Source organism: Siniperca chuatsi, linkage group LG10 (assembly GCF_020085105.1).
Source record: "Siniperca chuatsi isolate FFG_IHB_CAS linkage group LG10, ASM2008510v1, whole genome shotgun sequence".
NCBI classification, from domain to species: Eukaryota; Metazoa; Chordata; class Actinopteri; order Centrarchiformes; family Sinipercidae; genus Siniperca; species Siniperca chuatsi.
In genome coordinates this window covers 2,830,182-2,849,266 of record NC_058051.1, presented here as the reverse complement: position 1 = coordinate 2,849,266, position 19,085 = coordinate 2,830,182, and the positions used below count along the sequence as shown (strand labels likewise).

Here is a 19,085-nt window from a genome sequence, read left to right as displayed (position 1 = left end):
AATTAACTCCAATGTAAACTCATCGGTGGCAATATTAGACACCCAGAGGAACTGCTTAGGCTGTCCATTCATCCGAAATTAACGTGGCCACGGTGCTATATGACGCTGTGAGTATCAGTCCGATTGGAGAATCGATGACCCACTGCCCGGAAGTATTTTAATCACTGTTAATTCCCATGTTAAGGTTTTCTTTCACTAATAACCTCAACATTTCTCAACAAAAAAAACATGAAGGTGTCCTTGATAATTCAACAACCCGGTTAATGTTACGGACATCAGTTTGAATTATTTCTCCTTTGATTCTGAGAAATCAAGTTTTTTTTTGGTGTCAGTTTTGGATAGCGGAAGGCCACAGCTGCAAAAGGAATCCAGCCCATCACTAAACTTGAAGTCTGGTAGAAATGTTTAAGTTATTTAATAAAGTACTTATTGTACAATGAATTTACAGTCATGATCAGCCAGACATAGTGTGCCACATAGGTTTTTACATAAGCGTTTTTGGCATGAAATGCTCCCTGATCCAGGGGAAAACTTTTTCTCTCTTCCCATTGGCTGTTTTCAGTGTCAGCTGGTGACGTCGAACGGATGTTGGACTCCTGTTTTGGCTAAAATATCTTAAATAAAACATTTTTAGATTTTCTTAATATAGATGATTTAGATGCAGTGTAATTACTAGTTCAGCTGAACTAGTAATTGTATATTATACTTGTATATTTAGTAGACATATCTTTTTACAGTCGTATTTGCAGCACTACTTTTCAAACCGGAAGAACTACCAACCCAAAACTCCGTAATAGTAGTTTTTAGGAAATATTAATGTTTTTCCTAGAATTGGAAGAAGTAAATACTGAATTGAGAGTACACTGGGGAGTTAAATGTTAAATGGGTGAAAATGAATTCTCAGGTTATATAGTTATAAGAGTTATTCAGATCTATACATATTATATACACATTTTGAACACACACACACACACACACACACATATGTACACACACATTTTATAATTATTGCACATTATTTACATGTATACCATATAATTATCCTGTGCAATTAATTATATCTATTTATATGTATACACACACATATATATTGAAATTATACTTACGCTGTGAAATTGTGCAATTTATAAGGAAGCAAATAAGAGTCATTAATATTTTGAGCTTGTGAATTTCACAGCCTGCAGTTGTATTTCACTTTTTGTGTGCACGTGAAAAATAATTGCAGGCACGTATCTGAGTGTGTGAATTTGTAATAACGTGCAATAACGTTTTGCAACTGTGGAAATATTTAGTGCATGTGTAAAAAGGGTTTGTGCACACAGATATAATTTGCACATGTGTGAACTTTTGTAGCTGTACAACTATTTTGTGTATGTGTAATTAAAATTTGTGCAGGAATATTTTCAACAGTGAGGTTTCACAAAGTCTGAGAGATGGACACAAATTGATTATGTGTATGTGACACTGTGACACAAGCTACTGTTTTTACACCTGAGCTGACTAGCCAATCAGCATGTTGCCCACTGACCATCCAATCAGGGGGAAAAAGGTTCTAGCGCGTTCTGGTTACTGACCGCTATGCTAGCTTTGTAATAGCGACATGGGGCACCGAATATAATGAATTTACTGTTTAACAGACTGTTGTTGAGTAATGGGAATTAATGGGAATTAACAGTGAAGAAAAATACTTCCGGGCAGTGGGTCCTCAGTTCTTCAATGCGACTGATATGCACAGCGTTTGGATGAATGGACGGCCTACGCAGTTCCTCTGGGTGTCTAATATTGCCACAGATGAGTTTACATTAGAGATAATTGAAAGCCCGGTGCATCTCATACAGACGCTAAAGTGTACCTTGTGCGTCTGTATGAGTGGTGGGAGGTCTTTCAGAACAGTGATCATAAAGAGCCTTCATTATGGTGCAACAGAGATAGAAAAATAAATCATCAAATATCTAATACATGCAGGGTTTCAAAGAAGCACATTACTTGAGTGAATGTAGTGGTAGAGAAGCCAGGAGTTCAGCTACCGCTGCTGTGAGGATGTAAACATAACGGAGGCTCTGTTCTGCCTGTGATCCAAAGAGGTCTGGACTGGTTTCTTTTGAAGAGGAAAGCCAAACAGAAGGTGACCAGATGCACTGTAGCCAGGAAGGATGTTTATAAGAAGAGTACTGACGATTACTTATTAGATTTATGTATAAGACAACAGTTGTTGTTTTAAAGGTTAAGATGTTTATTTACTCAATAGGCAGTGAGTATATTAGGGTATTTGTGATCAAGAAGCACCATTTGATTTGGACTGATAAGTAGTCAGGGGTTAAAATACTGCACAAGGCCATCTCAGAGCTTATCAAGCACCTGTTTCCTTGATGTTCAGTCTATCACCTCTATTTTTGATCACAAAGCAGGTGCTACGTGTAATACTTTAAAATCAATAAATCACTACCATGTTCATTTCAAGAGTATACTGTAGCTGTGTAATTATTGTAAGCAACATCTGCTGCTTTTTCCTGCCCATACTGGTCCATACACGTTGCAATATGCAATGTGTGCCACCAGGTTGCATTTTGTGGGAAATGTGCTGCATTGCCTTGTGACAAAAGAGAGGGATTAGTTTTGACACAAATCAGGAAAAATGTGCTACTCTTCCAGTTCAATTTGAGCTAAAGTTTCCAGGATTTCTGGCAATGGCAGGTGGTGAAATGAGTCAAAGGTTGATGGAAAAATCAGCTCCAACATGTTCTCCTCAGCAAACGCAAGGAGGGTTTATAAGAAGTGTTGCGTTTATTTGGGCAAGTGGCACCTACAAATCCCCCTCTGTGAGACGGAGATAGAGGCTACCAATCCTTCATGACCTCAGTCTCATTAGCTGACGATACAGATTTATGTATTATATTATATTGTGTGTATATTTTAATTGATTTAGGTTGTATTACTAAATTAGTTAAGAGTTAAAATATAAAAAAAATGTTACACATTGCACTTCTAAATAACTGGCCCTTGGAGTTATGAGAATGTGGATTAATGAAGTGTTCGTCCAAATATAATTAAAGTAATTGAAGCATGAATTATGACAATGAAGGATTATTTTCGACCATTTGGGGACTGCCTCTGAATGCAAACCTAATAACCAAGAGAAGCTTCTCTTCTCTTCATCCACAGGGCAGATGCATCTGATATAGAACCAAGAGGGAATATCAGGACAAAATATGCACAATCCTTGTTGTGCAAGATGAGCTTGGCCAAGTTGAATTTGATTAAAATCCCTCCAAACAAGAAAAATAACTTGAACACATTTTATTGTTAGTATAAAGTGCATATATCAGATGTGTAAAAGTTTTTTATTTTGCATGATGATAGACAGAGTTCACAGTGTGGAGATAGATTTAACATCAGTATTACAAATATCAGTCATATATCAAATCATGTGCCACTGACTGCATTTTTTATAATATATAAAAACGATGAATTGAATAGACCCTAACATCAATCTTCTTTCAAATCGCAAGAGCCGCAAATTTAACTGTACCTTACAAAATTTACAGTGTCAAGCAGTGGAGAAGAGACATTTGTGGCCGCCGCCTTGCATTCTGGGTCTCTGTACATTTAGGCCAAAGATTGTTTTGTGGAAGAAGACAAACTGGATCAAACTCTGTATCATTTTTGATGTTTGAAAAAAACAAGCAGTGGGTTATGTATTTTTGTTCATAAAAGACCAACAGAGTGGCAAGTGTGTAATTTACACTCGACAACTGGTGAGCAAGCTAGCTAGCTATCTGTCTGAAATTGTAGTGATCGCCTTACATTAATGTCAGACAGGTAACTAGCAGGTAGTCCAATAGCTGAGTGGAAATGACATGATAGCTGGTGAACAGAGATATCGCAGTCTCACAGTTTTTAGCACATCATGTCATTTTTGCGCTTGTCACCTTAAAAGCTCTGAATTGAGAACTCTTGGATTCAGAACTATGATGCAATCTGTCCTGTCAATCTGTGAGTCTAACATTTATGTAAGCTTAAGTAGCTATAGAGCAGAGCTGAAAACAATATCATTAGTGATAAGTGATCACTGAGTGATTTAACAGCAGTTTGTCATTACCATAACTGGCCAAATATTCAGCTGTTATTAATAAATACAACACCATGTTTGAATGCTGTGATTATATTTGAATATTATTAAGTAATGTTAAGTATACTGCTAAATCTTACTAAATGAGCATAATTGGTAAAATTTTCTATAGAAAATTAGGCAAGTTTACTGAGAAGTTAACTTTTAGACAGAAAAAAACAGGCCTGTAAGGTCCTCAACAGCAAGCAACTGCATTGTTTGATTCCAATAATTGTAGAAAAAAAGATTATTATGTGATCATGCTTGGCACAATATCTAATACTATGTAAACCACAAATACAGGTCTGCTGTTTTAATCTATATGAAATAATCGCAATTTAAATCGCAACTCCAATATTGTCAGAAACTAGACATTTTCCTTAAATCCTTCCGCTGTAACTGAAATGACCTGGCGTGTGCACTATCATAATAAAACAATTCAGCCTAGATAAAGGTGAACAAGCACTTGCACTGACACACTGCACATGGGCGTCGCCTGGCCTGGGCATTATGGGCTGTAGCCCCGAGGATTCTTTCTTTAGCAACGAATAATTGTCCACTTTGAGCGGCTTGTCACTGAAGATTACGGCAGTGTTGTATATTCATTGAACGTAACGAAGTGGAGGCAAGACCAATCAGAGAGGGTTTACAGGAAAATACATGGAAATACTCGTGTCTTATTGGCTGACAGGTCTGTCAGTTCTTCACAGCAGTGGCACAAACATCCGCTCACGTTGAGTTAAGAAAACGTCTGTAAATGTCATTTCTGTCATTTTATTTAGCTGATTTAATGGCCTGCCTCCGAAGAACGAGTGAGAGACGCTGCTCAGCGACAGACTCTCATTCAGCGAGCAAAAAGAGGCCAGCAGGAAAAACAGCTGCAGAGCCAGAATATTTTCACATCTCACTCTGTGAATTAACTGTAAGGATTTATTTCGACCAAACCAGAGTTGGTGATTGTTGGAAATAGTGGAAAGACTAACAAGATGGTTTTGGTGAGTTTTATTTTGTTTCTGTCGAGTTTGAATGAAATGTCTTTTAGGATGAGTTAACGAGGCAATTAAGCTGGTCTTAGTTCAGTGAAAGAGAGAAACTTGAATTCAGGTGTATGATACGGTTGTATTTTTCTGTTTAAAATAAAATAGGTGCAATAATATTTCCTTCCTTTAGTGCACACTTCATCCTGTCCGCTGCTCTCCGTGCGTGTGTGTGCGCATGTGTGTGTGTGGTACAATGATGTACAATTTGAGTGTTACAATAATCATAATACATTTGAAATATGAAAGCGCCTTTCACAAACTCAAGGACACTGTACAGTGTAAAAAAAGTTGTACAAAGTACAGGAAAAAAGGGACTAAAAACATCACTGTCTGTCAGAGGCGCTAACGGGTTACGTTTGTTAGAGGGAAGTTTGAGGCATCTCCTAAAACTAGAGATTCTGCGGGTTCCATAGACAGGCCTTCTATTAATACCTCCATGGTAAATACCAGTTTTGTGGTGCCTGTCATCATTTATGCATCTCTGGTAACAGTTCCCCTGCACTGTAATGACCTTATCTGTAGTGTGTAGTATACAGTATAGCCTAGATGTTGTGTTAGGTTTAGAAAGTAGTCTTTAGATAAGCATAGTAATACAAGTTTTATGGTTGTTCATTCTGTCATTGACCACCACAAAATATATTGCAAATTAAATAGCAGACTAGTAAATGTGGTCAAGAGCAGACTCTAGGTCTAGAGAAAAGTAGGTAGTATATATTAAATTTCATTATTAATGTTAGTATCTGTTTTAACTTCTCAGGTCAGCCAGCAACACAAGAGAACAGGCATCCAACACAGCAAACGGCAGTAGTCATACGATGCAGAAAAATGAAATAAATGAAATAGAGGCAGTAGGCGTAGTCCTCAGCCCCAGATGGACTGGGCTTAGCCCCAAGAAATGTCCCTGGACATGCATACCACATTCTTGCACACACAAACAAAGTTCATACTAGCCTAACACACCCACAAAGACACATCAGTTGTCATTTCACCTGCTGAGCTGCTGTAGGCATTCTGGTGCAATCTTCAAACTGAGTTCTGAATTTGTAGGGGAGAATATTTGAAGTTTCTGTCAGCAGTACGTGTTTGTGTGCGAGTCCTGGAGTCAGCCTGATGCAGTGAGGGTGCCTGTGCGCATTATAATGGTTTAATAGTTGAGTGCTTGGCAGTATAGAAATGAGGTTGCCTGAGTCAGTGTCTTCGTTTAAGTCTCGTCTCAAAACACATTTTTATCGGAAAGCAGATCCTGATGTTAGCTGAACTGGCTGTTTATTTTATTGCTTTTGTGTATTTTCTGTATTTTATTTCTTTATATTTCATCATTCACTGTGGTATTTTATTTCTCTTGTTGTGAAGCACTTTGTACTTTGTTTTGATAAGTGCTCTAAAAAAAAAGTTTTATTATTATTATTATTATAGTTGAGGAGGCATGTGGCTTAATGTATATGTAGAGAGAGAGTGTGTGTGTGTGTGTGTGTACGTGACTAAAAGAACAGTGTGTAAACCAGTGATGGAATTATAGGCAGTATAGTCAGTGCAGCTGCACTCGGGCCCTTAGTCTGATGGGTCCTGTCCATGGACCCCTCATGGTATTGCAGATGACGTTATGCCATGTTAACTACTGACCAGTAACGTTATTAGCTAAAGCTAGTAGTGAAACAGAGTGACAGCGGTGAGGCTGTGAAATGAAATGCTGCCTGTTAGCCACTCCAGCGGCGTGGCTGTAAGGACGGCAGTGCCAGTCGGTCGGTCCACCACTTTGGTCCAGACTGAAATATCTCAACAGCTATTGGATGGATTGGCATTAAATTAGATACAGATACCCATAGTGCCCGGAGGATGAATCCTAGCGACTTTGGGGATCCCCTGACTTTTCCTTTAGTGCAACCACACCATTTTTGGTTTTGAGTGAAATGTTGAGACCATTGCCATGACATTTGGTACAGACATTCACCATCATCTAACCAAATGTTTTAATGTGTCCAACACTTTGGTTAATGACCAAATACCTGCTAATGACCTGCTAATAACATTCCCATCAGCCTCAGCTGTACTTTGTGTTTACTGCTATTTGGCAAATTAGTTAGTGCCCATGCGCCAACTTGCATGCTGCCTGTTGCCTTTGCTCCGTCTCCTCGTCTTGACGTGACAATGAGCAGCCGTAACGAAAGAGTTTCCCCTCAGGGATTAATAAAGTATTTCTGATTCTGAAATGTAAGCATGCTAACACGCTAAGCTTAAACGGCATACATGATCAACATTGTACCTGATAAACAGCAGCATGTTAGCATGCTGACATTAGCATTTAGCTCAAAGCTCTGCTGTGCCTGACAGAGCCACTGCAGACTTTGTAGACTTTTAGTCTTGTTAATGTGGAATATGCTACATATTGTCATGTACCAAAGTTAAGGAGAAACAGTATGTTCATAGTGCATAGTGTTTTGTCAGTAATCTATTTGATCCTCCAGCCCTATGGAAGAAACATGGTCTATAATACTTGTACGATATTCCAGCAGTTTTAAAATTGTTGTCTGCGTCTGCCACATCGCCTCACAATCTTTGAAACTATTAGAAATTAAATGAATTTTGATTTTATAATTTTAGAATTGAATTTCAGAAATTAAAACTAACTGTGATAGTCTGGTTAGAACATTAATCACATCCTTATAGTCCTAAAATCCTGTGACCTCAAACACCTTGGAACACCATTGGGAAATATAAGCTTTTAAAAACAGAAAAAGGTCACGTCTTGAAGCTTCAAACTGTCTGATATATACATCAAACATACAGAACTCAGATTAATCTTGCGAGAATGCTGGATTACTTACATTCCCTTACTTACAAGGGAAATGTATTAATATGCTAATAGTAATATAAATACTTATACTCTTATCCCTACTAATAATGCGTGGATTGCTTCTAATTCTATAAGCTGTTTATATCACGTGAGTTGTGTAATTAGTTGACCTGAGCGAAGAGAATGACCGTGCCTGCAGTCTGTAAAATGGACTATATTGCATCACGCAGATGTAAATAACAGTTTTCAAATGGTCAAACACAAATAACTGTGTCTGCCAGGAGAAAGGGAAAGAGATTTGCATTTCAGCCTATCAAAAAAAAAAAAAAGAAGCATTCTTAAAGTCCTTCTCTGGACGAATCAGTCGGTTTTGCAGTTCAAACTCATCCTGCTGCACAAACAACATGAGCCTCTACAACCCAAGCAGAGACTCCTGCGCAGCATGAGACCACTTCAGCACAGCAAACAACCTCACAGGTATACAGGCCAAGGTAAGTGCACACACCAGCACCAGGCTAAACACACAGCATGTAAAATGTAAATGTACTGGAAATGTATGAGCTGACTGTCAACTGCAGTGAGTTAACTTCACTTTCAGTTTGCTCTCATCCTGCAGCCTTGAAGAAATTAAAAACAAATCTTTTAGACTCTCTCTCATTCATACTCTCATTTCATACACTCCTCCTGTGTCTCTGTAGATATTTTACACACATGCACATATTTACAAGATTTGTTATTATCTGTGGTGGAAGAAGGTCAATAGAACTTTTTTCAAGAATTTTCTAGAAATAAGTGTGAGAACCTTGAAAGAAGAGATCGCTGCTTTAGAATGAAGAAGAATGACACTTGACTCCTGATTCTAATTCATGAAACCAGTTGATATCTATTGGAAACAGGTTGAAATTATCTCACTACATGCACTGGTAGATTTTTCTCTTGTTTTAAGAAAATAAGACTTTTCTGAGTCAATAAAATAAGTCAATAATATAAAAATAAAATAGACAAAAAACACTTTGTAAGATTTTGGAAGTGTGTGCAGTATGTTTATACAAAATCTACAAAATAACTAGTAACTAAAGCTGTAAAAATGTAGTTGAGTAAAAAGTACATTTTTTCACTCTGAAATAGTAGTAGTGCAGTAGAAACATCAGAAGCCTACAATGGAAACACTCAGGTAAAGTACAAGTACCTCAAAATTTATTCAAAAGTAATTTTTTCCTGGGTATAAAAAACCATAATCAGACTAGGGCCACAACTAAGGATTATTTTCATTATCGATTAATCCAATTATATTCTCGATTAACTGATTAATCGTTCATAGTACAAAATGTCACCAAGTTGTGAAAAATGCCTGCTACAAGGAAACACAGTTTAACTCCAAAGTCATTTCCTGAAATATTTTTGGGGCACCAAGTGTTTTGTTTGATTTTCATCCATCTGTTATCACCCATGGATGTATAAAGAGAACTGGATACAGCGTCGGAGGCAGGGCTCCGTTCATTCAAGCTGCTCAGTGGCGCATGAAGCCAAAAAAACTTCAACTTCCTGGTAAAAAATTACCCAGACCTTCGGCATATTCTTCCACATCGTGGGGCCCATAGAGCAAGCGCACTAAAGACTCCGCCGGACGAGGTGGCTAACTTCTGGTTTAGCCCTCCGCTAACTTGAATGGGGATAAAATGATTTAATCCTGCGGCTCTTCGAGACGTTCCAAATATTATCGGACCGAATGGATCAAATTCTGACAATTTTTTTCTACAATTCACATTTCAACAACTGCACTTTGCACTTGGCTGGTGACAGCAATAAAATGAAAGCACCAGGTGAAGATTTTTGAGTCGCTGTCTCCTTATTCCACCATTGGGTCAATTCCTACAGTGCTACTGTATGCTTTCTTTCCTCCTGCTCTCTCTCTCTCTCTCTCTCTCTCTCAACCCACCCGGCAGTGGCAGATGGCTGCCCACCCTTAATCTGCCCGAGTTTTCTGCCTGTTAAAAGGAAGTTTTTCCTTGCCACTGTCGCCAAAGTGCTTGCTCATGGTGGGATTTGTTGGGTCTCTGTAAATAATATTATAAAGTGTACGGTCTAGACCTGCTCTATAGGAAAAGTGCAATGAGATAACTTCTGTTATGAATTGGCACTATATAAATAAAATTGAATCGAAAAAAACACAAATCAATTAACAATTTTGTTAATTGATTAACACAATTGTTGCTAATTAATTTTCTGTCTGTCAAATTATCGATTAATCAACTAACGATTAATCATTGCACCTCTAAATCAGACATATACGATAAAATATACTTTATTGATCCTATGCAGGCAAATTCAGGCAAATTCAAGGATAACTAACTCAGCATTTACATAAATCAATACATTGGCTGAGAAACAAACTCAGGTCATCTGTTAGGAAGGCAGCTATGTTAGCCACTATACCACCAATGCAGTCATCACCATGTTTGTGGGCCTGCTTTGATGATGCAACTATTGCAACAAAATCAAAGAGAAAGAAAAAATAACAGCTTTATGAAGATACAGATATGTAGTGTCTGTATTTTCAAGTTATAATCCTTAAGATTTTCATGAAATCAGACCCCATTTTTGATACTATTTATGGTTGGCAGTTTGTTTGCAATATCCATACAATGTATTTACATTGATTAATTACCTCTCGATATAGGCCTACTCCTTCTTATTGTTTGTGGCACAGTCCGCCATTCCCATGCTGGATTCAAATGGGGAGGGGGTTGACAGTAAACCATGCAACACGTAATCCAGCGTTAGCCTACTGTTTACTGTTCAGTTTACTGTTCACTCTCCTACAGCCGTGTCAGAGCTGTATTATTGTATCGGTGGTGTCATAGAGGAGAATGCTGGCCAAACTACACACCATCTTGGACAGCGTCTCCCACCCGCTCCATGACGTGCTGGTCAAGCAAAGGAGCACCGTCAGCGGAAGACTCATCCCCCCAAAAAGCACCACAGAGCGTCACAGGAAGTCATTCCTGCCTGTGGCCATCAGACTCTTTAACTCCTCCCTCTAAGTGTCAGTCTGTATGTGTGTGTAAGTCACTAAACTGGACATTGAGCATTACATCTCCGCCATAATTGAATAATTGTGCAATACTCTGTGTACTACTGCCGTGCAATATTAGTTTTCCCATGTTAGTTTTTCTTATTTATTGTTATTGATATTATATACCTCTATTACTCTCGACAGTACATGCACCTCCGCTTATTACTTATTTTGTTACATTGTATTATTATACTGTACTATCATCATCAAACGGTAAACCCACTTGGTACTTGACACTTAGTTTATCTTATACTTATACCGACCTGATACTTAATTTATTTTCTGACCTGTTTTTATAGTGTTTTATAGTGTATTATATTTTTTGCTAGTACTTTCTCCTGTGTACACTGACGTAAAGGCGAGCTGCTGTAACAAAGAGTTTCCCTACGGGGATCAATAAAGTATTTCCGATTCTGATTCTGATTAAGTTACTGCTAATGCTAATCCAACATTTCCTGCTGCTGCTGCTGCTGCTTCACATTAAAAAGGGGTGGCTTTTATTGTGAAGCAGCCACAGGAAATGAAATGTATTCATCACAGTCACAGATCAATCACAGAGTTTAGCTCTGACTGCAATCTTTCGTCAAAAATGCAAAACAAGGTAACAGTCATTTTCCGTGTCTTTTAACAGTGGATCAGTTTTAAATATTGCAGGGAGTAATGGAACAAGAGGGAGCAGCCACAGTGAGCAGCGAGATAACCCACTCCACTGGGTTCTGCTGTTGCTGTGTGGAAAACTAATGGCGCTGTGTGCAGCACCAGATCGCAGTTACTCATGGCATGATAAAAAAAAGGTTGATTATTGACTACCTGCTTTATCAAAACAAAGTGAGTTTGCTTGGCTGCACTGTAAACACATACACCAGCGGCTCTTCTGATGTATTTCTGACAAAGTAGCTGCTTAACCAGAGTTGGCTGCCCCCAGACCTGTAGTGTTAAATCCCAGTTGTTGTTACCACCAGTAACCAGGGGGTTGTCACCAAGTCAGCCAGGACTGAAATCTTAAGAGTTTGAACGGAAAGAATTTTTGCCACCCAAGAGATTCTGCCTATAAAAGGTTTTAAGAAGTTAAAATAATTTTTAGCATTATTTATATTTGCTATTTAGAGGACAGTTTTACTCACAGCGCTGCAGTTGAATTTAAGCCTGCTGGCTAACTGCAGGGGGGAATTGAACCCCTAACCCAGGCAGTGTTAGGACCATGCTCCTCCTATTAATCCACACAGGATCATCCCCCTTCTTCTCCCCGCTCAGCCTCTGACCTCCTCACCGTTCCCTTTCACTTCAGTTTTCTCTCTCTCTCACACACACACACACACACACACACACACACACACACACACACCTTCTCTCCTCTCAGTGTCATTCACTGTTGTCAAAACAGGCAGAGTGTTTGGGGACCCTCCATAGCAGCAGGGCACCTACTGAACCAGCTTATACTGGATCTTTATACACATGCACTACACAGCATATTCACAAACAAACATGCACACTTATAAAATGTTATGGGAGCAATTGATCGTTTCCTCCTTGTCAGTGTATGTCATATAATGCCCCCGGATTCTAATAACTAAGTCTTATGTGATTTCTATAGGGTAAGACCTCTTGTGTGGGAAAATGTTTCTTCACGGACACAGTCTATTTCCTCTAGCCTAACACATGAATGCCAATAGCCTCAATGAGAGCATTGGAAGATAAGAATTGTTAGCCTTGGTACTGCTTCAGTTAGTTATTGTCATGCCAGAGCGATGAATAGAGGAGGCAAAAAAACAGAGAGAAGATGAGACGTGAAAGGACAAACAAAAGGCAAGAAAAATATATGGGACTAGTGTGGTGTAGGAAAGCAGGAGAGAGTAAAAGCAGACAGTAGACACTGCAGCAGATGATGGTAATGATGGTGATCATACAAAAACTTAAGACAGACATTCACAGGGAACATACTAGCTGATGTCACATTCCCTTTTGCTTTTGTCTAATGCCTAGTGCCTGCAGAGCTACACAAAAGAACCTCACCTAATCATTCCTGCTGTGCTCAGACTATGGAAAAGTGTGTGTGTGTGTTTCTCACTCTTTGTTTCTCACTCACACACCCACACATTTGCTGATGATTCACCGGCTTTAGTTTAAGCCACATGCCCCCTAATCACTATAAACAGATATCTGCAGAATCTGTAGGCAAGGGACAATATTTTAGTATTGTGAGCGTTCTGGTTTCCGTTTGTGGTCTGTTTGTAGTCCGAGTAGTATTGACCAATCACGTTTGAGCGGGCTTTGGTTACATGCAGGTGAACAGTCTGTATGGAGAGCAAAAGAGGAGGAACGCATTGGCCAAAATGAAATCTGATTTCACTTTTTATTAATCTCAGAACCCTAGAGATTAGCTTTTTATTAGCTTTTTTAAAATTGATCTTCATTCAAATCGTTGTCAGACGATAGCCAATGGGTTCCGAGATTGCTAATCGGATTGTAAACAATGACCGTCGCATGGAAGAGAAAGTCTTGGCCCGGATATCCGTTATCCGGATATCCCCTGGCTACATCACAAGCCCCGAAACTCCGGCCATCGTCCCCAGAGGCTAAATCCTCGTCAGATGATAGGCTATGGGTTCCCAGATTGCATGCCCCCATAAAGTGCACACAGGGCTGTAACTAATGATTATTTTTGTGATTTATCTATTCATTGTTTAGTCTGTAAAATGTCAGTAATTTGTTAATAATTGCCCATCATAATTTCCTAGAGTCCAAGCAGCCCCAGTCTGTGCTTCTCATGCATTATTATCCTTCCATTCGAGTCACAGAGATTAAAGCATCACATTTTCAAAAAAATAAATACCCGTAGATCTCTGAAAAACACAGGTCATTTAACAACACTTACTGCTGTTCTGAGGGCATTTCCAATTTTTCTCAAGTTGTGACTGTTTTTTGTAATCTAGGCAGCCAGAAATGACATATGTCCTTGCCTTTTTGTAATAATAAAACTAATAATAATAACAACAACTTTATTTGTATAGCACTTTTCTTAAAGTGCTTTAACAAAGGACACGAGAGACAGTAAAAAAATGTGAATAAGTAAATTAATATAACATTGTCCAGGTCATATAAAATCAAACAAGTCAGTTAAAAGCCATTTTAAAGAGTTGTGTTTTAACAGTAAAATTGAAAATAACATTAATATAAACTAATGTAGAAATGATAATAAAAGTTGGTTCACACTGTACAAATTGAGGGAGGAGGTTTATATTTCCGGCTACCATTTTTATTTGGATTAGGAAACCGAGTCACAACTTTGGAGACGTGTTAAAAAAAATTGTATAACAAAAAACATTTTTTCATCCAGATGGTTCGAAGAGTTTCATCCAGATGGTTCGAAGAGTCTTTGAGGATTCTGGAGCGACCTGTAGAATAGCAGCAAGTGATGTCGAAACAACCTTCTGGGTTTTTCAGTGATGCCTGGTATTTATTTTTCAGAAAATTAGATGCTTGGCTCTGTGACTCAACTGTAATATTGATACTTGGCACAAACTGGGGCTTGCTCCAAGGTGACTGTATTCAAATTGTCTGATCAACAGTCCCAAAACCCAAAGATACTGAGTTTACTATGATGTAATTAAAGAAAAAGCAACACATCATCACACTTGAGAAGCTGGAACCATCAACTCTTGAAAAATGTCTTCAATGATTGATTGATGATCAAAATAGTTACAGATTCATTTTCTGTCAATCCACTAATGGATTAATCTCCACTCATCTCAGCTCTACATGCACAACATTTTAAAATGGCAGGAACTGAGCCCACTTCAGAAAACATCACACATGCAGCCCCCCCTGCATGCTGCCTAAGTCTGCTCATCTTTTTAGTAGCTGTTTATGATCTTTTCCCTTTAGATTTCAGTGATAATCAGGTCAACAAATATGTTTTCAGATATTAAGAACTGAGCATCTCATCATTTCCCGTGCGTTAAGCATCATGTTTCATTAATTTTGCAGAAACAAGCATCATGTTGTTGATGTTGGTGAGAGTCTGCCTTGTTCATTTCCTGGCAGAAATGAACCTGCAGTCAAGTGGAATTACGGACAACCCTATGGCTAAATTCAATACACTGAGTTAAAGCCTAAATAGCTTGATAAAATCAGCGTCCTTTCTGCGTACACTGTTTATTTTATTTTTGTGTTTTCCAGTGAAAATCAACAGATGAGCACAAAGGGGAATTTTGGAGACACATTCGCGCGTAAAACTCTACAGCTTGTCAAGCGCTATGGCACACATGTACACAGTAAAGAAAAAATCCCCCCTAACACCCACCTCACGTCCTACATGTGGAGGGAGACTACAGTCATATTACTATTTCCCCCTTTAATTCGTCCCGGCGCATAAAGATCAACTATGGAGACATCTGCGCGCAAAGCCAACACACAAAACAGCGACAAGACACTTCTCCGACACCCACCTGAAGCACAGTCTTAATGGTGACAGGGGACACGATGGCGGTGCAGATCTTCTCGCCTTTACGCATCACCTGGCCCATGATGAAGAGCATCGGCGTCGCGAGCGCGAAGGACGCGAGCCACATGGCGCTGATGAGCTTCTTGGTGCGGCTGCGGGACATGATGCTCTTGGCTTTGAACGGGTGGCAGATGGCCATGTAGCGCTCCACGCTCAGACTGGCGATGTTGAGCGCGGTGGCATAGGAGCAGCTGTCCCTCAGGAAGTAGTAACCCCTACACACGGCGTCCCCGAACACCCACGGGTGGTGGAACCAGATGAAGTTGTAGAGCTCGATGGGCATGGAGAGGACGAGGATCAGCAGGTCGGAGACCGCGAGGCTGGCCAGGTGGTAGTGCACGGTGCTCTGGAGGTTCTGCAGAGTCTTTTTGGTCAGCAGGGTGTACAGGGTGATGGAGTTCCCCAGAGAGCCCACGGCGAACAGAGCCACGTAGATGACTGTGACTATCACCTTGGAGTAAAGGTCCGTGTTGACTTCCAAGTCTTCCTCCTCCGTCTTGGGAGCGGTGGTGTTGTTATCAAATGGAAACATTGAGTTATTCCCAAAGAGTCTCTGCGCCAGCGCGCCCATGTCGCACCCTGACAGCGTGAAGTTTAAATCCATTATGCCTCTATGTGTGACAACATGGAAACAGAAAGTATGATTGTTTCAACTGAGTGGACATTTGTTGGTTTTCGCGCGAGTTCATCAGCCGGAGTAAAACGGGTTTAGTCTCTTGAAAGTCGGAGGAGAGCAGCTTTTATATTTGGCACGACAGGAGGCGTGCTCGCTATTGCATCTGCTGCGATGACGCACAGCCATTCAGTGAGAGGAGCCCTTGCCATTTTGTCCATCCATGTTTCACCTTGGAAACCAAAAATAACGCTTAGGACCAACAAATCGAAAATCACGGGCATTTAATTTCAAGTACACTTTCTGAGACATTTTTTGATTTTTGTTTTGTATGTACCCTTGACAACCAGAACTCTATCTCTGTCTTACTGTGTGTATGTGCATGAGACTTCTCCCTTTCTCCATCTCTTACTCAGACACAAAAGTGCAAAGAAATAATGTTAAGTGACAGCTAGAGACCCCACTGCAGTGTATCAGATTGTTAGAGGCAGTTAAGACTGTGTCTTCAGTGCTAATGATCCAGTCTCAGTGTGGAGAAATATTATCACTGGACAGGCAGAGAGGAAATGTTACTCTAATGGTTACTTCACAACATAAGCATGCCCCCTCTCTGTGACAAACACACACACACACAAACAACATCTCTTTACACATAGTTTAACACCCAGTGGTACATCTAAAGAAATGAATGTTCTGTTATACATCATTTCAATTCTTTTAGCGGGCCTGGCTCAGCCTCGGAGCTCATTATTAATCATGGGTGTTGCAGCACACATAGGCATAGGCACACACTTACGGTAGCATAATAAAGCATGTGGGTGTTTATGTGCTGCAGTATAATATTGTCTTTCTGCTGAGGGATTCTGCTTGGCATCAACAACCTGCTGGTGATATTTTACAGACTGTGAGGAAATGCCTTGTACTTAAATAAGAAATCTCTTTATGTTTCCGGCCCCATGGCAAATGTGAGTTCATTGTGTTTGGCTGACAGGCTACAGCTGAGGATACGTGGATGTACAGTACATACTGTATCTCTGTAGTACCTTAAATATGATGCTTACTTTGGGACAGGATGGTTTTTTTTTTTTACTAAGTTTTTCCTTATCTCATCCACTTCCCTAAGGGGTCAGTGGGGTGGTGGACAGTTAGAAATGAGAAGACAAAAATAATATTCACACATTGGATTTATTTTCCTTCTCAAGTCAATTCAAGAGTTAAACTTTGTCGAAACAACGTTAAATGTGCACCCAGTGTGTTGGGCATCCTTTTCTTTTTCACTGCCAAGTTTTGTTCAGTGTTTGAACGTTTTCGTTTGATTGGGAATTATGGAGTCAAATTAGTGTCAATATTAGTCATAAATAAAAACAAGATTTACAAATGTGTATGACGATTTGTGAATAAATTAGGGGTTATGCAAATGAGATTTCCTGTAATATCCCAGCAAGCATTGGTCAGACAGGGACATTGTGTACCTGGCGAAAACGGTCCTGGTCAGACGACAGAAACCACAAAAGTGAAACCATAAAAATCTAGTAAAATCGTTGTTAAACTGATGAGTGCACATCTTTCAAATACAGATATGCATATGTAAGTTTCAAATTATCTTTCTAATGACTGTTGGATTAGGTCCATTTTTGGTAGTGAAATAGTTGTGAGCAGATGGTCACATGGTCCGCCGGGACCCGGCTTCAAAAACCCTTGCAATACTTCTTAGAACCTCTCCATGGTGGAATAAATGTCCAGGCAGATACCTCATTTTAATTAATTTGTCTTAATGTTTATTTACTCTGTAGGCTACTGCTACATATGTGTTAACAATGTTATTCAGATTATTTGGTTAGTAAGGGGGATATTTTGTAACGTCAGGTTTTTAACAGTTTTATAATGATGTTATCTGGGTTAATGAGAGTTAAGTTTGTTTTAAAGGTTTGCTTTTATGTTAGCATGTATGTTCTGTAACATTCATGTTCAGTGATTTAGAGCTTGTGTTTCTCTAACAGAGTTCCAATGAGGATTGACAGCTGTTTAGTATACAGGAGTTAATGGAAACAGGAGCAAAGTGCATAAGATGTAATGTTAAGAGGATTTACTGTAGTGATTTTACCTTGTTAGATTAAAAGCAGCATATATCTTTGTCATCTTTTTATGGTTTAATAAAAATATTGTTAAATTTCAGTATCAACTCAGTATGTTTATGTTTTTTGGTAGGATGATCGCACTTGTCTTGCATAACTAGTAATTGTATATGTGTGTATATATCTTTCAATGAGAATGTGTATTGTATCACAAACCTTAACATGATAGCTTTAAAGTACGGTGGCCCTGAGGGTCAAAACAAAACCACATTTCACAAAACACAAAAACATTTCACCTTACATGTGTTGGTTGCAGGCCCAAAATAAGAATAAAAAAACAAAAGTTTCAGTCATTCAGGTGTATCGAGATGTCTCTTGAGCTAACTTGGTACCTCGGCTGCAACGTTTGATTTCTCAGCAGATGAGGCATTCAGGCGTGGGATAGCTTCCACAAGAAGCCCTAAGACAAGTACTGTAGCTTTTACTGAAAAATCTGATTTCAGTTCTTTTTCAGTTTAGGCTTGGTTGTGGGCTGAGACTTAACTAATGAAATTCCCATCAGCCTCTGCAGTACTTTGTGTTTCTTGCTAATAGCAAATGTTAGTGTTTTGATATATTTGAAAACTTAATCATTTACTTAATATAAAATAAATTACCATAAATGTACAGTACAAAAAGGGACATTTACAAATCTTGTGGCACCCTTGGCAACACCCACTATGGGACCCGCTGCTCTAGCATGCATTTATGGCAAAAGTCTGTATAGTTAATGTATATCTACAATAATACCTTTAGCGTTAAAAACAAACTATAACCACAAATTCCATAACTTCTTTCATGTCTGTGTGCCTTGGCAACACTCTCATAAACATCAC

General features: G+C 39.1%; 1 protein-coding gene across 1 annotated transcript in view; it reads right to left on the bottom strand.

Annotated features, from left to right (window-relative positions):
- Nucleotides 1–18,642, bottom strand: part of ntsr1 (neurotensin receptor 1 (high affinity)) — a 54,320-nt gene extending 35,678 nt beyond the window's left edge. The window contains exon 1 of the mRNA XM_044212256.1: nt 15,467–18,642. Coding sequence (XP_044068191.1) covers nt 15,467–16,126 — 660 coding nt within the window. The 5' untranslated portion in view covers nt 16,127–18,642. The remainder of the gene's footprint in view (nt 1–15,466) is intronic.
- Nucleotides 18,643–19,085: the final 443 nt, after the last annotated feature.